Genomic DNA, 24,598 nt, shown 5'->3' with positions numbered 1-24,598 from the left:
ATAATCAACATTCTGATCTCAGTTATGATTGTAAGCTGACTATCATTCTTACCTGAATGAATATACACCTGCATTAAAATGCGTATGTGTTTAACCTCCCTCCCAACAATCACATTTAGATCTGGACCCATTCAGGTGACAGTAAAACCATTGTAATATTATGCCCCAACTCTCAACCCTTGGTTTAATAGAATACTATAGTGAACAGTACTAAAGGCTGCTGAGAGATCTAAGAAAGCAAGAATTGTTGTACCATATTTATCTAAGTGTTGCCATACTCATCGTCTGTGAGAGTGATTAATACAGGTTTTGTCCCATGTGTAGGGTTGAGTCCAAATAGCCAAGAAACTAGATAATATATGTTCTCATGAGGTTTCTTGCATTCCTTTGAACTTCTATAACTGTAGATCGTCATTTTCTCCATAACCTTTCACCGTAATGAAAGATTTAATTTAGACAGTAGATGGCTACTCTAGTTGTCCAAACCTGTTTCTAAGAAGTAGAGGAACTAGTGCTTAGGATATCTTTCTCTCAAAAAGGCGTTGATTACAGTCTTGATTTAGAACCTAATCTCCTCTTTGGTTGCTTTTGTTAACCAGGCAGAGTACGGTGTCCATCTACAATGGTAGAGCCGCAGGATTTTGACCATTTCTTGGGGTACTGTACACAGCTTTAGAAGTCTCCCAAATAATACCACACAAGGAATTACCTCTGTCACCTTAATAAGGTTGTCTGATTTTCAGTTCATAGTAAATGTAAGTAATGTTATTTGTAAAGTGCTTAGCCAGATAATCATAGTTTACACTGCCTAGATTTTCAGCCCACCCTTCTCCAAAAAGACACTTTCAAGAATGCAGCTGGTGATATTCTGCAGATGCAGAAAGGGCAGAGGAATAATTATGCCTTGACATCTTTATTGTCCCCATAGTAGGTCATCTGTGGGTTCTTATTTGTACTAAATCACATTTGCTGCTGCTTCTTTTTGTCCACTGTCAGTCACTCTAGCCTTCATTCTTCAGGAGTTGCATAGAATCTAAGGGGGGGGAGGTCAGGGAGAGATTTGTATAAACAAATAATAAAGCAAAACAAAAGACATAATTGCCTTTCAGATCCTGATGGTTTCACCATGAAGAGTTTTACCACCCATTGTATTATATATGCAATATACATTTTAAGTACCAATTGATAGGATATGAAAAAGCAGCTGTTTCCTTGTTTTTTATTTGATAGATCCTGCTAAAGTTAGCTTATATGTACTGCATATACCCATGTTGCAAGGCTTTTATCTTTCTCATCTACTACCCCCTCTTATTGGTATCATATTATTATTATTACTTTGTTGTTTTGCCTATACATTGAGAGCTGCTGCACCAGAGACAAATTCCATATGTGTCTAATATTATTCTAATCTAAAAAAATATTTAAAAGAAATAGCTTTATTAGAGAAATAAAGCAATCAATCAAAGCAACCAGTAACCCTTGGCTTAGTAAAATATGCTAAGCGGACACACATGTTCTTTACCTGTCTCTTGGAAGATAGATTTTTATCTGTTTCTTTCTTTCATATTATCTCTCATATCTTAATATTATTGTCCTTTGCATCTCTGATTTTTTTCATCAATGAAATTCACATATTGAGAGGCAATGGTCTCTTATGTCACTTCACTTGCTGACTAGCAATGAATCTTGCTAGTAGCTTTACCATTTTAGTAAAATGTTTCATCGAGAATTGGGCGGAAATAGCAAAGGGAGAAATAAGAAACAGTTAAAAGGATTCCTGCAACTGACAAATTGTTATAGATACCAGAATATAATATTCAACATCCTAGGAAACTGTTTATATTGAATCATATTGTTGATCCCTCTAGTTCACTGTTGTCTATATTTATATATATTAGCCCCAGGTTGGCGAATCTATGGCACGCATGCCACAGGTGTGGCACGCAGAGCCCTCTCTATGGGCATGCGCACCATCATCCCAGTCCTAGGACTTCAGCTGGGTTTTATATAACCTTTTCACTTTAGGCCTCCACTGCCGTGTGCAAAAAAAAAAAAGGTTCAATCAATCAATCAATTTCAAAAAGATCTTGCAAAGTTGGAATTGATTGATTGAACTTTTTCGTCCCGCCCAGTCTGCCATAATCACTGAAGCCATGCCCACCCAAAGGGTCATGCCCACCCAATGGCCACACCCACCCAATGGGCCATATCCATCCGGCAGCCGACGATACATAAGTGGGTTTTGGGTTGCAGTTTGGGCATTCGGTCTCTAAAAGGTTCGCCATCACTGTATTAGCCATTTCTCTCTCTCTCTTCCATGAAAGACTGCCTATCCAATTGCTTTTTGCTTCTTGATAATGTTTCATGTTCTAGCACATAGGTTTGCTTGCTGTTGCTGTTGATTATTATTGCCCAAATAAAGGAAGTGTTTTCCTTTATTTGCAAAATAATTTACTAGTTTCTGTTGCATCTTACAAAAGATAAATTGAGAGTTTCACAGCTAGTTGCTGTCTGAGATGAATAGTCTTTAACTCTCAGAAGGATGTGCTGTATGCGATGAGGCAGAGTATTCTGCTTTTGATGCTACCATTTTTTTATCACAGAGAACTTTAGAAAGTATTTAATTTTAAATCTTGATGTTATATTTTTCTTCAATATTAATGCCATTTACAATAATACCGTATATGCCGGCGTATTAGGCGACCTGGCGTATAAGACGACCCCCATCTTTTATCGCCGAGTCGCTTTCCTAGAACGTCGTCTTATACGCCGGAAACTACCAGTATTTCCGGCGTATAAGACAACTCGGCCTATAAGACGACCCCCGTCTTTGGCACCGAGTTTAGCGCTTCCGTAAGTCGTCTTATATGCAGGCATATACGGTATATACATTCTGTTAATAGTGTATGCCAGTGATGGCGAACCTTTTAGAGACCGAGTGCCCAAACTGCAACCAAAAACCCATTTATTTATCGCTGGGTGCCAGGTGGGCGTGGCCCACTGGGTGGGTGTGGCTATAATGGTCATGGCAGACTGGGTGGGTCTGGCCAATGTGGGCATGGTCACCTTGATGTTGGTTGTGGGGAGGGACACCTGTGGAGGCAGGGCAGGGTTGGGGGAGATCCAGGGGGTCTCTGGCAGGTGGGGCAGTGGGAAGGAGGCTTGTCCTGTGGGGTGAGGCAAGGCAAGGCGAGACAGGGCAGGGGTGCTATTGCTGGAGGGCAAGGCGAGGCAGGGGCCGCACTGCCCCCGCACAGAGGCCAGTGAACGCATGGGGGCCAACAGTGTCTGTCAACAGCCACAGCCTGCCAGCCCCTCAATCGGCACTCTCTGGGGCTCCACAACCCACCACCAACCTATCAGAGAAGCTGCCTCTGAGCTGGACAGATGACCGACAGTTGAGGAAGCGATGCAGTGGGTCGTGCCCAGAAAAAGGAGAGCATGCAAGGCCAGGAGGGATGGGATGGGGGGGGGAGGAAACCAGTCATTCTGGGATGCATTCGGCCATGTGGAATCTTGTCAAGTTAGCAGGCGGCTGATTGAAGAGGGACGGTTGCCATCTCTGAGGCATGGCACGCGTGCCCACAGAGAGGGCTCTGAGTGCCACCTCTGACATGCGTGCCAAAGGTTCGCCACCACTGGTGTATGCAGTCTGGTATAGATTTTCAGTCTATAGTTATTCAAATGGCTGAGCATTTTAATGATTTAAGAGTTTCAAGATCATAGTATTCATGGGGCGATTATTGGATCGTTTAGATAATTTGATAATTAAATAAAGACAAAATGATTTTTTCTTCTACCATCTTACATTGTAGAATGTATAGTTTTAGAAATATTTTTCTGCTCATCATGTTTTATATAATTTTGTTTTCAGTTCATTTTTCATTTCATACATAATTTGAGTTTGATTACTAATTTAATTATCCAGAAATAGTTTAGGATGACTTTTGAGATTTTTCTCATTTTGTCTTTTAAAAAATAAAAATTAACTACAAGGTGGTTTTTTCTAATCCTCTGAGAAATTTTCAGGTGCACTCTTAAGTGACTTTAATGAGCGGGATATTTTTTTAAAAAACAATTATTTTAATAAATTGATGTCCCCCACCCCTTTATATTGGCTATTTTGCTATTCTCTGCCTGTTTGGGGCTTTTAAATAATTTACAGTGTGGTCAGTGTTGAAAAGAGAAAGGATAATTCCCAGATTGACGTTATATTTCCTTTAAAAAATTGCTCCTCAGGCTGCATAAGAAAAAAAAGTACGCCATAAGAAAATAAACTATATAATAAACTTCTAATGAAATCTGGGAATCATAGCTTTATATAATTAAAGTTTAGGCTTCCCATAGTATGATCATGCAATGTCAGATGTTGCTGCTAGCACTTCTTCTGTCGTATCCCTTTATTTGTTCTATTATTTGCCATTTATTGGAGAGGTATTGGGGAGCCTTTCTTCTTATGAAAGATTGGAGACTCCTTGCATGTCTAAAAAGCTTATAAAACCAAGGTTTTAAATGGCATGAGGAATCCCTTTCAGTAGGAAAGATAACTCTGGGACAAAGATACTCTTAGCAGGTAGAAGATAGCAAGATGTGTACAGTGAGCGCATTTGGTTAATGCACTCCTTCCCATTCTTCTTACTGCTTGAGGAACATATTGCTTAAAGAAAGATAAATTCATAACCAGATATACATTTGATGTATAGGATTGAATGTAATTTAAGTATTTAATTATGCTGCTGAAAAGTCTATGAAAAGTTTAATGGTTCTTAATATAATAACTACACTTTGTATTAATAAAATTATTTAGACACCTCATCCATGTTTTTCTTCTCCCTTTCTTGCCATCAGCTTTTACAATGGGTTGCAGACTAAATAAATTGGAAAAACATGATGACAAACGGCCTGGTAACATATATTCCACTTTGAAGAGGCCCCAGGTTGAAACGAAAACTGATATTTTCTATGAATACCACTTTCTAGATTTTACAACTTTAAGTAATGGTAAGTCGTTCCTCTCTTTTCAACATATTATACATATGTAAGTCAAAATGATAAAAGCTCAGCTTTAAAAGTTTTAACAGCATTGTATCAGTTCTATATATGGGGACAAGAAAAGTGTTTGTGGCTGGAAGCTGTGCTCTTTAATTATATTATTATTTTTGACAGGTAAACATTATAGTAAACAGAGCAATGATATAATAATTGATGTGCAGAAGTGGAATTATGTGGGTTCTATGAGTTTGGAATTTTGGATCCAAATAACAAAGACATTATTATGCAGAAATGCTAGGTATTGCTCATAGTTGATTCTTGAATTTGGCTAACTTATTTACAAAATTCCTTCCAACATTCATATTCTGTGATTTGATGAAAGAGGAAGAGAGATCTGATTTTCATTGTTAAGGTGACCAACTTTTTTACAATGAAAAGGAGGACACAAATAAATTGAAGAAAAAAATATCGTAAATAAAGTAAACATTTTATTCATTGCAACAATAATACAGAATACACTATAATATGATAAATGCATAATAAAAACATTTGTAACAATAATATTTTATATTGTAATTATGCTTACATGCCTATTAATTATTATTTAAATGAGTACTTTTCCATTGAATGAATATTTTTTGTCAATGTATCATCTTCTAACAATATATTGGAAATATCTGAACAAGAAATATCCTTCATATTGAATTTTACGGCAAGTGCTGCAGCTAGAGTATCAACATTCAGTCTCGATTTTTCACTTTTCCAAAAATCATTAGCAATTGAAAAAACCCTTTCAACTGCTGCATTAGTTCCAGGGCAGCACAACATAAATTGAACAAGAATAAATAAATTTGCAATGGAATATGTTCATTTTTGAAATGGCTGAATATTTCCACCCATCTTTTATCAATTTCAACGTGTTTATTTTCCCACTATATTAATTTTTCAGAATTTAAAAATACATTCAGTCTTCTAATTTCTTCAAAGAGACAATTGTCATCTATTTTATTGTCTGTCATTTCTTTAGATAAAAACTCAACACAAGATTCAATATCTGTCCAATATACTTGCGATGAAGTAAAAAAACACCATTAAAAACTGTTATTTCCTGTGATGTTTGTTTCAGACCATTCTTCGATATATTGAAAACATGTTTGGTAAAAATTCTGCACTTCTTTGATAAACTTTTCTGTTATGCCCGGATTTGATTCCTCTAAGTCTGACGGTTTTCTTTTTATAACTAAAGGAAGAAATTTTTCTTCAAATCGAGTTTTATATTGAAAGATAAAGTCATTAAAAATAAGACTAACTTCTGTAGCTGAAATGTGTTCACCTTCAATCTTTTGAATTGTTTTGTGAAAAATAGATGCTTGATTATGTACAAAATACATTAATATCTCAGATATTTCATTATTGAAAAATGATTCCAGGATTTTAGGACATTTGTCTAAACTTAAAAAATATGAACGGAGAGGCTCAAATAATTGTAGAACATGCTCTACAGCAGGTGTTAGAGCAAGCTATCTAACTTTTGAATATCCTAAAAGTTTTTTGTATTGAACATTTGCTTCTTCACAAAATTGTTTTAAAGTAGCCACACGAACGGTAAAACGACTAAAATACAAATAAATTGTAGTTATTATTACTTCTACATCAATTGGCATGGCATATAACGCCGTGTTGAATGCATTTGACAAATTATGTGCATTACAAACTATTCCTAGTAATTTCTTTTGGAGTAAATCTTGTAATTTTACATACACATTATTCACCCCTTTGCGTCTTCACCTACCAAAAGTTGTGTTTGTATTATCAACTGTTATAGTGCAACAACTTTGGATTTCAAATTGTTTTCATTTATTACTCTATATAGATGGTTTGACAAAATTTCAGCAGTTTAGCCCTCAATGGATTCTAAATTTAAAATTTTTACTTGAATGCCCTTGGTAACATTAAAATATCTTACTAGTATTGGATACAATTTAGTTTCCTTATGATTGGATGCATCAGATAAAACCGTTACAAATGCTGCAGTTTCCAAGTCTTCTGTAAGTATTTTGTCACAGTAATTTTAAAATACTGATTTAATAATAGCCTCACATTTTGTCCTGGTGCATGAAAATTTAGCATCGTGAAACTTTTTCAATAATTTAGTTGTAAATCCATACCACGAAAACTTTGATTGTGAATTATGGTATGGAATGCAAATGTTCCCTCCATTGCAGCTAACTGTTTTTCATCTTCAGAATAGTTTGAAGTTTTAAAAAAAACTTGTTACTTTACAACTGGAAGCAGATGCATCTGATGATTTCTTATGTTTCTTGGTGATCAAGTGTTTCGTAATAGCTGCTCTGCCCCCAACTGCAATGCAAAATTCTCCGCTGCAAATATTGTAGAAAACAATGTTATCCTTCTTTGATGTGATGAATGGAAATTCCTTATTCAATTTATCGTTGAAATGGCATTTCCTCTTTTTTGATTTTTCCATCCCTAAATGAAATTTAAAATTTAAAATAAAATATAGAGCTACACGAACGATGCAAGCACATTCATTATAAATAAATAAAATTAATTATTAAAACTGAAACAATAACATAAGCAAATAAACTTGTAAATAAAATTATACCGACCAGGTGTTTTGGCGCGCTCAGCAGCAATTCCTATTGGCTTTCGAAAGCCAATAGGGGGAGTAGCATAGCTCATGCAAAAGTTGAAAAAAAACCATCAAAAAAAGGTGCCGGAATGCCATTCTGAGCATTCTATGAGAAAAAAAAGCCCTGCAGATTAGTCTTCAAATATGAAAAAGGAGGACATGTAAGAGGACACTTTTCGAGGGAGTACAGAACTTACAAAAGGAGGACTGTCCTCCCTAAAGGAGGACGGTTGGTCACCTTATCATTGTGCCCATGAAAGAGAGAAATGGGGTACAAAGTAGCTATTATTAAAAAGATGGCATGATACATTTGTCAAGTAAACTTAGATAACCTTTAGATAAACAATTGTACAATTGTTTTTTAGCTCTTTTCATATATACATTCAACAGTTCTGTGATTTAGCCTAAAGAAAAGGGTTATATTTCTGTGAGGCAATGCAAAGTATTTGAAGCAAAACCAGCATTTGCAGTCAATAATTTATATTTTGTGTACATGTATTTTTTGTACCTACAAAACTACTTTGGTTATTTATAGCTTGTAACTCTCATATTGAATACATAAGATAATTTTCCATAGTTTGTACAAACTGACTTGTTATGTTGCAGTTTTTTAGAACTTGAATGATTGAAATGTGAATTATGAAAACATATTATATATATATTCATGTATCATGATGGTGATGATGATAATAATAATAATAGCACCCAAGGCACCTATTACTATTGGTACTACCCTTGCTTGCTTTTGCCACAGTTGTTCTATTTCTATTTGTAGGTCTTTTTATTTTGTTATCTTCTCCAGTTCTTTCTTTTGTTTTCTGCTGTCTCCAGGCACTGCCAAGTCCACTATCCAGACATTTGTCTTTCTTATCGACAATTGTTAAGCCTAGGGTGTTATGTGGCAGGTGTTTGTCTATCTGAATTGTAAAGTCCCAGAGCAGTTTAAGAAAGTCATAGAAAATGAAAATGTTAAATTGTTCTGGGACTTTAGAATTCAAACAGACAAGCATCTGCCACATAACACTCTGGACTTAACAATTATCGATAAGAAAGACAAAAAAGTCTGGGTAGTGGACTTGGCAATGCCTGTAGACCGCAGAATAGAAGATAAAGAACTGGAGAAGATAAAAAAAAAATACAAAGACCTTCAAACAGAAATAAAATGACTGTGGCAAAGGCAAGCAAGGGTAGTACCAATAGTAACGGGCACTTTGGGTGCAATCCCCAAACAACTGGAGCACCACTTGGACACCATTGGCATTGACAACTTCACCATTAGTCAGTTGCAAAAGGCGGCCTTGCAGCTTCTATCCTATGACAATATTTGTAATACCATCAATTCAAACATCCACATCTGCCTATTCCAGATCCTTGGTAAGACTCGATAAGTAGACAAAATGCCAAATCCAGTCTGAACATCTGGCTGACTGTGCAATGATCCATAATAATAATAATAATATAATTGGAAGGGACCTTGGAGCTCCTCTAGTCCAACCCTCTGCTCAGGCAGAACATTCTTACATACATTTTGAGTTTTCCTTAGAAATTTATAATTGTTATTTTTATTGAATATAATAATCTCAAACTAAATTGTGTTTTTAAAATTTACATTATAATTCAAAGATATGATACCCTTTCTTGACCCATTCAGCATTGTTTCTTTTTAAAAACATTTGCTGTCTTAAAATAGCTTATATGAAATGAGAATCTCTGACTGAGAGCATAGTCATATAAAAATGCTCAGATTTGTGACTTAGCTGGCATTATTTTTGGAAAATTAAATTTTCTTCATTCAGTTGTAGCATTAAAGGTTTATTACTATTTTTACTTTGTAGGAAAAGGAAATGAGTCTATAAAAATAGAATCTGTTTCCTGTTTAAATTTCAAAGTATGCAAAATGAGGCTAGTAACCATTGTGCAAAATAATAATGTGAATTTTGTGTCATGTCAAGAAATTATACCATGTAGCTTGTAACAATACCTATTTTCTAGACATTTTAAATTTGACCCATTTCCTGCTTAAATCTTTTAAATTTTTCAGATTTGCTTTTGTCTTTTAATATTGGCAAACTTCAAATATATGAGCTAAAATAAAATAAATGCAAAGGAAGGTAATGTAATCTGGGTTTTGTGTAATATATAAAAGTGAATTGGGTTCAAAATGGGATAAAATGTAGATCATATTGAAGTAGTTAAGAGTTTTTTAGAGGGGAAAAAATTAAACTCATATAATCTTTTAACATTCAGTTATTTTTTTTCAATCAGTTCAAGTGAAATTTGAGCCTGGGTGGCCTGGATGGGAGATAACAGACTTCAACTGAATCCTAATAAGACTGAATGGCTTTGGGTGCACAGACTTGCCAAGATCTTTAACTCTGGATGAGGTGGAACTGCCCCAGATAGATCCAGTCCACAACTTGGGGATTCTCCTGCACTTGCAGCTCCTGCTCAAGGAGCAGATGGTAGTCATGGCTAGGAGAGCTTTCACACAAGTTTGTATTATGTGCTAGTTGTGGCCTTTCCTGGATTGGGATTCTCTGTGCTCAGTCGCTCAGTCCCTGATCATCTCACAGTTGGACTGTTATAATGGGATCTACCCTTGAAGTGCATCTGGAAGTTACAGCTGGTGCAAAGTGCGGCTGCATGGGCAGTTTAGGGACTATCTTTGAAGAGCATCTGGAAGCTACCGTTGCTGTAGAGTACCGCAGCGTGGGCAGTTTTGGTGGCCCCAAGCATGGTCCCTGCTAGTCTACTTCTGGGTGCAATTAAAGGTGTTGGTGATTACATTTAAAGCCCTTCACGGCATGGGTCCAGGCTACTTGAGGAACATCTCAGCTCACTGGGATTGGCCTGTCCCACTCCTACTGGTAGAGAAGACATGCTCCGGGCCCTGTCAATCCAGTTATTTCAGCTGGTGGGGTCCAGGAGGAGAGCCTTCTCTGTTGTTGTTCCTATCCTCTGGAACATCTTGCCCTCTGATGTGAGGCTGGTCCCAATCCTTTTGTCCTTTCATAAGGGCAGAAGACCTGGCTCTGCCAGTTGGCTTGGGGCCCTAATGGTGGAGCAACATAGTGGAAGCAGTTAATTGAGTAACAACATATCCCATCTACCTCCACTTTCCCCCTGCCCTCCCTATGTGACATTAGAATTTAGCATTTGGTTTAAATTTATTTATGTTTTAATGTATATGCATAAATATCACTTTATGACTGTAAGCCGCCCAGAGTTACCCTGTGCTAAGATGGGCAGCCAATAAAATTTATAAATAAATAAATATTTGTCAAATTTATTTGTCAAATAAATAACCAAAGAGTGCATTGCCCAATTTCAAACCTCAGAGTTGAGTAGTACTGGCTATATTTACTATGCGTTTATAGATAGGTTAACTTTGTATAGTATAAAACTATTTGCTTATTGAAAAATTTTGGATAGAGCTTCTTACGGATACTTTTTTATTCCCATAACATCTTTATTGTATTAATGTACACATGTTTATCATATAAAGTGCTCTCTATCCAAAGGTTTTCATAGGTCCCAAGGTGTTGTTTCCCCTTAGATTAGTGGTTCTCAACCTGTGGGTCGGGTCCCCATTTGGGGTCAAATGACCATTTCATGGGGGTCGCCAAACAAGGCTGTCCGCCATTTTTCCCCCTTTTCTTTGGCCACGCCCCTGGCACCCAGTGATGTATAAGTGATTGGGGGTCACCACAACATGGGGAACTGTATTATGGGGTCGCGGCATTAGAAAGGTTAAGAACCACTGCCTTAGATAATCCTAGATGGAATATAATTGCTAGAATAAGGTGTTATAGAGCTGCAAGAGTTATACAATTTTTAAAATATGGCTTTGTTAAATATAGCTTTGTTAATATACTAAGTCATATGCCTCAATTTTGATAGCTGATTGCAATTTTTCCTATAAATAATTCTGACACCGATTATTAAAAAAGGAATGGTATGTAACTAAATAGATGAAGAGTCCTTACTTAGGACCCAATTTCTCTTTTTTTGTTTCTGTTTCAAGTGAAATAATCCTAGTAACACACAATTTATATTCATTTTTTTCAATGGTTGTTTTGCCAAATTATTTGAGTATCTTACTTTCCAGTGTTAGGAGTAATATAATTACATTATTTCAGTAAAAAAGCTGAAGAAATAAGAGATAAAATAAGTATCCTGTTAGTTTCTCATCCTCAGTATTCCATCTAGCCCATCTTTCTTTTTTCTTTCTGTATCAAGAAAAGTGTAGGAGTGGAGTAATAGGCTTAAGTTTAAAGTAGACCACAGTGATGATGTGTAATTAGTTTCTGGCCCTTTTGCATTAAGTACCCAAGTGTTTTGAACTCTGGTGAACAGAGTATTCATTCTAGGTAGATCAACTGGAGAGAGAATCATAATCTCATGTAGCACATTTCCCCATTGCATATAAAGATTGGCACAAATATGGTGTTGCAATATCCTTTTTCTTCTATTTCTTCTCCCCAACCTATGAATGAAACAAATATACATTCTCCTTGGATATTAGTCATATTTTCTCCTTAAGCTGAAAGTATCCAGCATCAGTTGTAGGATGTATAACATCTGGGGTACTTCACTAGCTATTCTATTAGCAGTGCTGTCAAGTGATCTGTAGCATTTGAGATTATCCAGGTACTTATTGGTCGTTTCAGGCTGATATGGGCATGCTTCCTCTGTTCTGGTGCACGATCAGCTTCATCTGCCACCATTCTGCTGTTGTCTTTCACTGTGTCCCTTGTGGCTTTGGTTGTTTCCTGCCTGTCTTGTTTTTTGGTAGTTTGTCAGCACTGCACTTCCTTTGACAAAACAAAATCGGGCTCAAGAGTAAAAACAAAGCAATTAATGTGGAACAGAGTTAACTAAAGAGGCAGGTGTGAGCATCCATGATGGTAGTGGGGCAAATGGTTAATGCACATGGATGGCTATAATATCGTGCAGAAGTTGCAATTTATTTTCTTGCATCTAATTTCAAGACACATAAGAGTGGCATTTGCACAATGATGTGGCTATAAATAAAGTCATTACAGTGTTATCATGATTTATTATGGATGCTGCTTTAGCAAGCTTTTCAGGTTAATTTCATGTGGTCAGATGCAATGCTGCAGGGAAAGGCAAAATGGGGAGAGTGAAGATTGACAGAATAAGCAGAGAATGAGCAAGCAAGCAACTAAGGAAATAAGGTTGGAGGAGAAGAAGATAGGAAGAAAAATGTGGGCAGGGAGAGAGGAACAAGGCAAAGAAGCTGGCTTTGAGTTAGAAGGTAATCATCTCACTCTCAGCTGCACTGGAGACCAGGCCAGGAAAGCTGAACCTTCTTCATTCTTCTCACCAAAGAGTGAATGAGTGCAGCCTTCATCACCAAATGGAAAGCTAGCAGTGGTTTTAATGGACAGTAAAGCTATAATTGTGCAAAATGGAATGATAATTAAATTGGCTTCTTACATGTTCTGAACTGAAGGATCGCTTTCCAGTCCTGAGTTTTCATTTATCCAGTGAAAGGTCCATCAGCTCTAAAGTGTCAAGACATTTCTCCCATTGCTGTAGTAAATGTTTACCTGTGATGTCTAGTGATATCTAGAGGAAGGGAAATTAAGCTAGAGGAAACAATCATCCACTTTGTTTAACACATTCCTCAAGTATATAATCAGGAAATCATCGGGGCTAAAAATATGAAATATAGGGAATGGCAAAACTGACAATAAATTTCATGCTGGCTTCATTTTGTGCCAACTCAGGGATGGATAGATGCCTCTTAATTCAGTAGGAAGAAAGATGCATACAAGGTCATATATACATCTCTCCCTTGCCAAATGCTGCTGATTGAAGATATGACCGTTACTTATCCCAGTTGCAAAAAAGGGGGTTGCAAGTAGCTCCTATAGGAATAATATGTTATGATTGAATTATTATTTCTGGCATTTGGCCATTCTGATAGCTGGCACATTTTGAATGCAAGGAATTCAACTTTTTCAGCATGGCAGTTGCTGACAGTTCTTGGAATTGAAGTAATGTATAAACATCTGTAGTACAGACAGATTAGAGAAGCTTAGCTTAAATGATCCATTATGAGTAGCAAATAGGAAGAAAAATCTGCAGAGAATTATTATAAAAAGGCAAATATATTTGTGTGTGTGTGTATAAATTGTATGTGTGTGTGTGTGTGTATACACACATATTCTGAAATGATCTAGTACAAATTCTTTTGTAACAACTAATTTGGATTATAGAATGATTTTAATAAAAATGAATTTCATAGTGGGTAAGAGAGCATGGCTTATATTGGAGAGCTTCAGTGCATGCTTCATTAGTAAGTCTGGACATGGAAGAGTGCATCTTTTTCCTATATTCACTTCTGTCTCCAGTGTATCAGAAATTAATACTGTCCATTCCTGTTTTCTGTTATAAAGCTTATGAAACTATCCCAGGCTTCTATTTATGCACTGTTTTTTATGTCTACAATTAATCTAAGAAACAAAGTTTCAACCCAATAATATTTATTTTCAATTAAGCAGAATAGTCTCCTTGGTACTTCTAAATAGCTAATCAGCAAATTGTAAGGAAAGCTTTTTCAGTAACTCTGCATATACACAGATGAATGTAAAAGTGTAGTTACACACGGTAAGCACTTACTTGCATATAGAAAGATGTAAAAACTTTGTGGCTTAGTTAACAAACCATGGTTATATATGTGAACCTACTAATGCTGGACAAAGTAATCTAATTTAATAATAGGTGCTTCCATGTCTCTTATTTCTTATACTGTTCATTTCCCCATGATCTGGATAGCCCCCACCCTGCTGGTGTTTTAAAGGGTTTTGAAGACCTGGCCCTTTGCATAGACTTTTGGTAAGGGTAAGTACACCCCACTCCTAAATATGTGGATTTATTTTTGTTTTTGTCCACTTTGTTGGCATCCTTGCCATCTTCATTCTTCATTTTTGTCTGTAATATTTTTGCTGTTTTAATCACTTTTATTTCCTTAGGCTCAAGCAATCAATCAGAATAGAGCTGGAAGGGACCTTGGAGGTCATGTAGTCCAGCCCCCTGCTCAAACAGGAGTCCCTATATCATTTTAGTCAAGTGGCTGTCCAGTCTCTTCTTTTTTTTTTCTTTTTTTTTTATTGAAAGTTTTATAAATTTTACAAAAAAACAAAAACAATACAAAACAAAAGACAACATATACAAAAAAGAAACTAAACATTACATATATAAAAAAAAACCCCCCACCCCCCACCCCTCACAAAAACCCTCCCTTCCCCCCCCTGAGCTTCCCAGAGCAGAATATAGGCTTAATTAAAAATTAAGAAATAAAAATAAAAAATTAAATTAAAAAATTTATATTTATATATATATATAAAAAAATATCTATCTATATATATAAAAATAAAACTTATAAAAAAGCTATGTGATATTTTTGTATACCCAATCTAAATTGTATAAATTTTATCCATTTGTCCCAAACAGCAAGGAACTTCTCTTGCGTTTGTTGCTTTAAGAAAGCCGAAATCTTTGCCATTTCCGCCAGATAAGCTACTTTAAGAAACCATTCCTGCAATGTAGGCAAAGATTCCTTCTTCCAATATTGTCCTACTAACAGCCTAGCGGCTGTAATCAAATTTAACATCAATACAACCTCCTTTGTATCACAATCTGTAACAATGCCTAACAAAAATAATTGCGGAGTAAATTTTACCCTCCTTCTAAAAATTCTCTGGATATTCCACCATATTTTGATCCAAAATGCTTTTATCTCTCTGCATGACCACCAAATATGATAATAGGAAGCATCCTTATAACCACATCTCCAACATTTGGGTTGCACGTCAGGGTACATAAGAGACATTTTTTGTGGATCAAGGTGCCATCTATAAAACATTTTATAAAAATTCTCCCTAAGGTTCTGTGCTTGTGTAAATTTGACATTTCTCACCCAAATGGTTTCCCAAATGTCCAATGAGACTGGGACACCAAAATTCTGCGCCCATCTAATCATACAATCTTTAATTAATTCCGTTTCTGAGTCCATTTCAACTAATACCCCATAAATTCTCTTGATATGGGTTTGTCTTTGATCCTTGACTTGCTTAATAAGATTTCCATCTTCTCTAAGAAAACCCAATTTACAATCCACCTTCCATTTATCTACTAGTTGCCTATATTGAAACCAAGAATAAATAATATTTTCTTGCGCTAAATCTTCCCGTAATCTTAACTGCCAGTTTTGCCCATCCCATCTAAGTAACTGACTATAAGACACCATGTCCATTTTTACTCCTCTTTTTATTCCTTCTATCGCATGCCAAGGTATAGCCCATAATGGAACTTTAAAATCACTTTTATAATATTTTCTCCAAATCCTAAGTAAAGAAATTCTTAAAATATGAGATTTAAAGACCCAGTCCATTTTTTTATTAAATATTAAATAGGCATGCCACCCATAAAGTAAATCCCATCCCTCTAAATGAAGTATCTCAGGATTTGTCAAATTTACCCAATCACTGATTAGTGTTAAGACCACCGCATCGTAATATAATTTCAAATTTGGTACCTTAAGTCCACCCCTCTCACGGAAGTCTTGCATAATTTTAAACTTAACCCTTGGCTTTTTCCCTGCCCAAATAAATTTATTAAGACCCTTCTGCCACTCACTTAAATTAATCTCATTTTTCAAAATCGGTAACATTTGAAACAAAAAAAGAAACTTGGGTAGAATATTCATTTTTATCACTGCAATTCTTCCCATGAGGGATAATTGCAACTTCTCCCAATTCTTCAAGTCCTTCTGTACCCTGACCCACAACCTTTCATAGTTATTTTTAAATAATTTTACATTAGAAACAGACAACATCACCCCCAAATATTTTACCTTATTAACAATCTCAAAACCCGTCAAGTTAGCCAAAATCTGCTTCTCCTGACTAGACATATTTTTAGGTAAGATTTTAGTCTTATTTACATTAATCTTGAAACCCGAAACCAAACCATAATGATGAATCAACTGTAATAAGTTTACTGCAGAATAATCAGGTTGCGACAAAGTAACAACCAAGTCATCCGCAAAAGCTCTCAACTTATATTCTTTTTTGTTAACTTCTATTCCTTTAATTTCCTGAGACTCTCGAATTTTGATCAATAATATTTCCAGTGTTAAAACAAACAACAATGGCGATAAAGGACACCCCTGTCTAGTACCTTTCTCTATTGTAAAAACCTCCGACAAACCTCCATTAACAATAAGTTGTGCCATTTGTTTTTGATATATTACCGTAAGAGCTTGTAATATCTTTTCGCCAAAATTCATTTCTTCCATTACTCTTAGCATAAAATGCCAATTCAATTGATCAAATGCTTTTTCAGCATCTAAAAATATGAGCCCTGCAGGAACTTGGTTGTTCTTGTCTAAATATTCTAATAGATTAATAATTTGTCTAACATTATTTTTCATATACCTTCCTGTTATAAACCCTGATTGATCTTTATGCACAAGATGATGCGCCACCCTCATAAGCCTATTTACCAAGATTTTTACAAATATCTTATAATCCACATTTAAAAGAGATATAGGCCTATAATTTTTTGGTAAAGTAAGATCTTGATCCTCCTTTGGAATCAATGATATAAAAGCACTACGCCATGAAGGAGGAATCTCTAAGCCCTGTAAGATACCATTAAAAAGATCATTTAATGGTTGGATCATCTCCTCCATTAAAGCTTTATAATAAACAGCTGTTAACCCATCCGTACCCGGTGCTTTCCCTAGTTTCAATTGTTGAATTGCTGAGGCAATTTCCTCCTTAGTAATTAAGCCATTAATTTCATGTTTCTGATCCTCAGTCAGTTTAGGAAAACTTGCCTCAGCTAGATATTTATTTATATCTAGCAGTTGCACATTAGTAGATTTGTATAACTTTTGATAATAATCCAAAAAAGATTTTTTAATCAATTCCTTCTGAGAAACTAATTTACCCTTGTAATTTATTTTCTCTATTATTCTCTGTCTCTGTTTCTTTCTTAATTGATAAGCCAACCATCTCCCAGGCTTATTAGCATTACAAAATGTATTTTGTTTCATAAACAATAAATTGGTTGCCGCTTGATCTGCTATCAACATATTAAATTGTGACCTTAGTAACTTTACAGATTCTTTAATACTTTCATCAGAAGGATTTAGAATCAAGGCCCTTTCTTTTGATTTAATTTCATCTTCAAGTTCTCTACGTTTCTGAATCTGCTTCCGCTTATGACAATTATTCATTTTTATCAAAACACCACGCATAAATGCTTTACCTGCATCCCATACCATTGACATTGAAGTCCCCTTATACATGTTCAAAGCAAAATAGTCCTTTAAACACTCCTTTAACTTTTGAACATTCTTCTCTTGTCTGAACAAATTTTCATTAACTCTCCAGGATCTCCTTTCCTCTTTCTCTTGAGTCAGCTCCATCCAAACTGGGCTATGATCCGTCAGTGATCTAGGAAAAATCTTTACATTCTTTACTTTATTATACAAATCCGTAGTGATCAAAAAAAAGTCAATTCTTGAAAAAGATTGGTGTCTATCAGAAAAAAAAGTGAAATCTCTCTCCTCTTGATTACATTCCCGCCAATAATCCCTTAATTCCCAGTCTTCCTTCATATCAAAAAAAGCTTTAGGTAACCTTGCTTGTTTAAGAAAAGGAGAGGAACCTTTCTTGTCCCTTTGTATATCTAAGACACCATTCCAATCACCCATTAATACCACTGATCTATAGTCAAGCAATGTTATTTTTTGATGTAACTGCTTATAAAATTGTTCCTGTTGTTGATTTGGAGCATAAAGTCCCACTATAAGTACTTTCTTACCATATATACCAAGTTCAATCATCACATATCTCCCCTGGGGATCTGATTCTACCAGACAAGCTGGTAGGTTTTGTTTAACATATATAACAACTCCCCCTTTCTTCCCAGGAGCAGAAGATATAAAATGAGATCCCAAACGAGCATTGACTAAATATTTCTGATCTTTAAGTAAAATATGAGTTTCCTGTAAGCAAATAACATCATTGGTATGTTGCTTCAAATAATAAAAGATTTTTTTCCGTTTCTGAGGAGAATTCAATCCATTAACATTCCAGGTCAAAAACTTTGCCATCTCCCTTGGCACGCAGCCTGGAGAAGACACCATCAAGATCTGAAAGAGCTGCATGTGTTGCATAACTCTTGGGTCTTGCTCCTCCCACCGGCGATGATGCACTTCCAGAAGAATTCTCTTTAGGCTCTTTTTTACGTTGCTCCTTCTCTTTACGCTTATAAGCTGCACGAGTCATCCTCTGCTCTTTAACCTCCATCTGGCGTTGCCTTTCAGCTTGTATCATCCCAGCGGAAACCAAACCTAATGCCTCAGATTGCTGCTCGACTTCCTTGCCACTCGGAGATTTCTGACCAGATGGAGTTGAGCCTGCACCCAGGACCGAAGTATAAAACTCTCTAGCTTTGTCAACTGTATTCAATCTGTAGCGTGTCCCCGCATGGCTCAAAACAATACCCATCGGAATTTCCCATCTAAATGGCATCAATCTAGCTTTGAGCTCATTGGTTAAAAAAGCGAAGTCTTTCCTGCTTCTTAAAATTTTGGATGGGATTTCCTTTAGAATGATAACATCTTGGGCAGCAATCTGAAATCTTTTGTTGTAAAAGGCTTGTATAATCTCATTCCGCAGGGACTTCTTTGTAAAATAAATCACCACATCTCTAGGCAAATTCTTCTGCTTAGCAATCCAGGAGTTAAGTCTATAAATTTTTTCCACTTCTCTATGTAATTCTCCTTTATCCATATCCAAGGCCACTGCCAGATCAGTAAGGACCACCTCCACCAAATCTTGATTCATATCTTCCTTGAGGCCTCTAATCCTCAAGGCATACTCCATCTGTCTGTACTGAAACATCAAAATATCTTCTTGTGAGGACTCCACCTTCCTTTCCACATCTTGAATTTTATCATCAAAGGAATCAACTTTGTTTTCCACTTCCTCAAGCCTTGCATCGAGCTTAACCACCACAGTAGCCAAGCCTGAAACTGCTGCAAGTATATCTTGTCGTAAATCATTATTATTTTCTTGCAATTTAGTCTTTATCCCCGTTATCTCTTCTTTAAGATCAGATTTAATTTCTGATTTAATCTGTGAGGCAAATTGCTTCATTTCCTCTCTCATTTGAACTACAATCTCTCCCATTATGCCTCTGACCTCTTGTGCTGAAAGTCCAGGCAGAGGGGGGGAGGGTGGTGGCTGAGCCGGTGGTACATGTTTAGATTGTTGTTGTAATTGTGCAGTGGAAGTTATAGGAGAAGAAACAACCTTAGGTATTGAAGCAGGCTGCTGTCTCTTTGAAGCCATTTTAAAAAGCGCAGTTCTCACTTCCCTTTCCCCTCCACACAAGAAGGGAGGAGGAAAGAAAAAGAAAAAGAATTTAAAAAGAGACAAACTATAGTCCTTGAAAATCCAGAGAAAATCCAAAGAATAAAAGATAAAAGAGCAAACAATTCAAAAGAAAAAATTCTAAGCCAAAAACAAAAGCAAAAGCCAGTCCTTAAAAAGGGAAAGTAAAACAAAAGGGAAAGGAAAAAAAAACTCCGACACTTTCAAAACGCCATCTTAAATCCTTTCACTAATATAACAAAGAAAAGGAGGAAAAATAGTAAAAATCAAATAATAAAAAAAAATAAACACCTAAAGTATATAACAAAAATCCTTTAAACTGCTCCGTCCGTTTAAAAATTACTCACCAAAATACTATAAACACGGAGATAGAAGCGGCGGTTTCTTTTGCTTCCTAGGAAGCAAAAACAGCTGGGAGGCGGAGATCAGCAGGAGCTCCGAGGGAACACTCCTTTCACCCCCTCTAGAAATAAATCCAGAGGGGGTTTAGGGGTTCTACCTCTATTCCTGCGTTCTCTGTCCCTTCCCTTTGCCCGGGAAGGGAATTCCGAGCCGCGGGCCAGCTGATGCGCGCTGTGCTCCGCGGCTCTGACACTTCCCCAGCTGGACGGCTAAAAGATAGCCGCCATCGCCGTCGCCTCGTACCGGAAGCTCCCTGTCCAGTCTCTTCTTAAAACCTCGAGTGATGAAGGAGTTAGACAGTATATAAATTTAATTAATAATAAGAAAAATTATTCAGTTAAGCATAAAGCTGCTAAGGCAGATATATCGTTAACAATTTACATATAATTCAGATTACATACCTAAGTTTGTGATTTGGTTTGCTCAACCTGAGGTAGCAGTTCATAAGAAAATACACACACAGACACACACACACACACACACATATCCATACCCACATTTCCATATTATTTGAGAAGTACAGTACACAAATTGGGATATTTTTTTTAATAACCAACTAGGTAAATTTGCAGTTTCGAGATTATGGCCAAGGTCCAATATGTGCATTTTGATAGACCATCTTGCAATAATGAGAAATTGCTTAAACACCCACACAACTGCTGCTTGATAGACAGATGGTTAAAATCTTTTTTCCCAAGTGGTGACAGCTTCCCTACTGAGAGAAGATGGGAAATCTTGTCTTTTGACTAAGAGTTAATGTAAACCAACTGATGATAGAGGGATGTACATTATTCTCATGGAGGGGAAAAATAAACTTTAGTGAATGTCACTAATGAACCAACCAAGATAAATTGTAATTGCTTTACCTGAGTAAGCAATACACATTTTATTCCATATGGTATGGTTTCATTGTTCTTTTGTTCATTTCAGACTAAATGAATGTAGTGTTATTTAGAATTTGTTCTGCTTCAGCAAGTAGACTATGTCAAGCTCCTCAAAACATGGAATACACATACAAGTATGCTCCTGCAAAATGAATTATCTTCTTTTGTTCCCTAATAATTTTGTGTGCACTCTGAAATATCTCCTTAAGGGGTAGAAAACTTTAAAGAAAAGTATGGCAATGTGATGGGAAAGAGAGCTTGTAGTTGATGGAAGGTGAGGTGACAAATGAGTCAAGTATAGTAGAACAGGGGTCCCCAACCCCCAGTCTGGGGATTGGCACTGGGCCGCAGCAAAGCCCCATCCATGGGATGCAGGCAGCATGCAAAACTACGCCCCCTCAGAAAAACTTCTCTCCACAGACCTGGTCCCTGGTGCCCAAAGGTTTGGAGGCCACTGCACTAGAGACTTCCAGCCTTTATGGGCAATACAGCAGTATTGGGTAGTTAGTAGTATGAAATGCTTTGGAGAAGTTTAATAGTGGGTGTATACTTCCCCGTGAAGGTTCAGATGATCATCCACCAGAACTATCAATGCCTTTTACTAGTCTTTGCTTACCTGGATCACTAGGCACTGAAGCCACCCTCTTGTATCTTTGTTATCTCTGAGTTAGACTATTACTGTAGTTCACTTTTTTAATGTGGTTGCCCCTGAAAATCCCTTAGAAGCAGTAGCTGGTACAGGTACTTTCCTTCTGAATGATAGTCTTTTTAAAAGCATTACATCTATCTTGTAAAAACTGTATTTGTTCATTGCCAATTGGTTTCCAGACCCAGTTCAGAGTGCTGGTGATAAATGCCTGCATAACTTGGGCTCCTGTTACCTCTAGGTTCATTTCTTCATGTAGAATCTGCTTGCCTTAAATGCTTTAGGAAAGAAAAAAAATATTGAAAGTGTCTAATCCAAGAGAAATTGGAGGGTTTGGATTCTAGAAAATGATATTCTCAATAGTAGCCCTCTTACTTTAGAACAGTATTCCCCTTATGGTTCTCATTTCTATGCTCTTTAAAAAAATGGATATGTTCAGTCAGGGTAAGCTTACCTAGCAATTCATTTTCAATGAATAATTTTTATTAATTATGTTTTAACCAATGTTTTTGCATATCTAGTAAATAATATCTATACATACTGTAAACTGTCATTTCAGTTAGTTGAAGATGCAAAAAAGTGATAAATTTTCCCTACTTCCTTGAATTTTTTTTTAATAAACATGGAATATCTTTGACAGAGTGAAATAAAGTTAATATAGAATTAACACTCAGCTATAACTTAGCTTTCTTTCTCAGAGTTAGTTTAGAATCTGGAACTATGTTGTTACAAAATTCAGTGATTTTAAAAATAACTTTAGATAATATCATTACATTACAATATTAAAATTAAAATTAAATGCCACAAGTGAAATTCGAACTGTACTATAAAAATGCAGTATTTATTTTATTTATTATGTACATCTATTTATATAGCCATCGATGTTGCCATTGTGACTTTGGGCAGTAACTGTAGAATTAGAGTCCCCGAACTCTTTAGATCATTGACCCCTTCGTGAAGTTTCAGATTCTTCATTGACCACCAAACATTTATTATAGGAAAATAATTTAATACATTCTACTTTAACTAATACAGGCAGTCCTTGATTAACAACCATTCGTTTAGTGAGTGTTCAAAGTTACACTGAAAAACGTGATTTATGACCGTTTTTCACACATCCATTGGTCACGTGATCAGCAGTCAGACACTTGGCAACTGGTTTGTATTTATGATGGTTGCACTGTCCTGGGCTCATGTGGTCATCTTTTGCGACCTTCTGAAAGCAAAGTCAATGGGGAAGCCAGAAGTGATTCACTTAACAAGCGTGGCAAGAAAGGTTGTAAAAAGGGGCAAAACTTGCTTAAATGTCTCGCTTAGCAAAATCAGCAAGCAAATTGTGGTTCAGTTTGCTTGCTAATTGTGGTCATAAGTCGTAAGGACCACCTGTAGTACTACTTGCTATTACTACTATTAATAAAAAAATAATTGAAAATGAGCAAGATAAACTGAATACAAAGAAAGCATTGGTACATAAAAACCACAGTTTTAACTGTGATTAAAAGAAGAAAGTGTGGATAAGTGATGTGGCAATAGCAGAAGTTAATAGAATAGAAGACAAAGAATTGGAGAAGTATCAATATCTGAAAATCGAAGCTGAAAGATTATGGCACAAACTGATAGTGGTGATCCCAGAGATTATTAGCATACTGAGTGCCATATCCAAAAATCTTGGACATCACTTTAGAAAATCTGTACATTGACAAAATTTATATTACTGTCAATTACAAAAAGCCACATTGCTTGGATCCATGCAGATACTATGCTGATTCATTATGACATTCTAGATTCTTGGGAAGAACTTGATGTGAATGAAGGCCGAGACCAGCTAAAAAACTGGCAGCTATGATTTCAGTTGTTGAATATAATAATAATATCAAGCCCTTAGATCAGGCATGTCAAACTCACAACATCGCATGACATATCGTGACTTTCCCCATTGCCAGCAATGGGGTGGGCGTGGTTTCAGCATGACGCATCCAGCCCGCGGGCTGGCAGTTTGACATGCCTGCCTTAGATAATCCCATCGAGCCTTGGGGTCAATATTGACCATTTTGGGAACCCTGGATTAAAGCCAACAAAGAAAACAAAAGCAAAAATTAAAATAGTCTAATAATGACATCTGAGGATAATCTAATCCAGTCTACACATCCACAGCAATATTAATAAAAGTCACATTGATAAGCTCACCCAAAACTTAGATATATGTCTGATAGAATCCCAAATCCTCAGTGACTTAAGAACTGTAGAATTAAGATAAAAAAAATAATGGTTATTATAACACATATATAGAATTAGAAAAACCCTTCCAAATATATGTATAATTGCACGTAAATATTTATTAAATATTTATCCAAGGTGGTAGTTTGAAAAGAAAGCATAGAACATTCTAAGGCATTTGGGATCTGATAAAGTGGTTTGTGTACAGCTGAACCTCCTGCAAAGAAATAATAATAATTCAATTACCTATTTATCTTCCTTTAATATAATGCTTTCTCTTGTAGCTGGAAATGTCACAGATTATCTTCCCTAGTTAATTTATTTTTAAATTATAGTATCCTTTTAATCAACTACCATTTCTTCC

The 24,598-nt window shown here is 36.1% G+C and overlaps 1 protein-coding gene across 2 annotated transcripts in view; it reads left to right on the top strand.

Moving 5' to 3' along the window:
- Positions 1 to 24,598, top strand: part of RFTN1 (raftlin, lipid raft linker 1) — a 118,454-nt gene that overhangs the window by 13,850 nt on the left and 80,006 nt on the right. The window contains exons 1-2 of one of the 2 annotated variants that reach the window (XM_039321232.1): positions 655 to 755; positions 4,849 to 5,001. In XM_039321232.1, coding sequence (XP_039177166.1) covers positions 4,857 to 5,001 — 145 coding nt within the window. In that variant the 5' untranslated portion in view covers positions 655 to 755; positions 4,849 to 4,856. Of the gene's footprint in view, positions 1 to 654; positions 756 to 4,848; positions 5,002 to 24,598 lie in introns of those variants that run through there. The other variant, XM_039321231.1, reaches the window with a different exon arrangement.

Source organism: Crotalus tigris, unplaced genomic scaffold (assembly GCF_016545835.1).
Source record: "Crotalus tigris isolate CLP2741 ecotype Arizona unplaced genomic scaffold, ASM1654583v1 scf7180000023722.550826, whole genome shotgun sequence".
NCBI lineage: Eukaryota > Metazoa > Chordata > Lepidosauria > Squamata > Viperidae > Crotalus > Crotalus tigris.
Note: the sequence above shows the minus strand (reverse complement) of the source record. Positions and strands in the feature narration are given on the sequence as shown.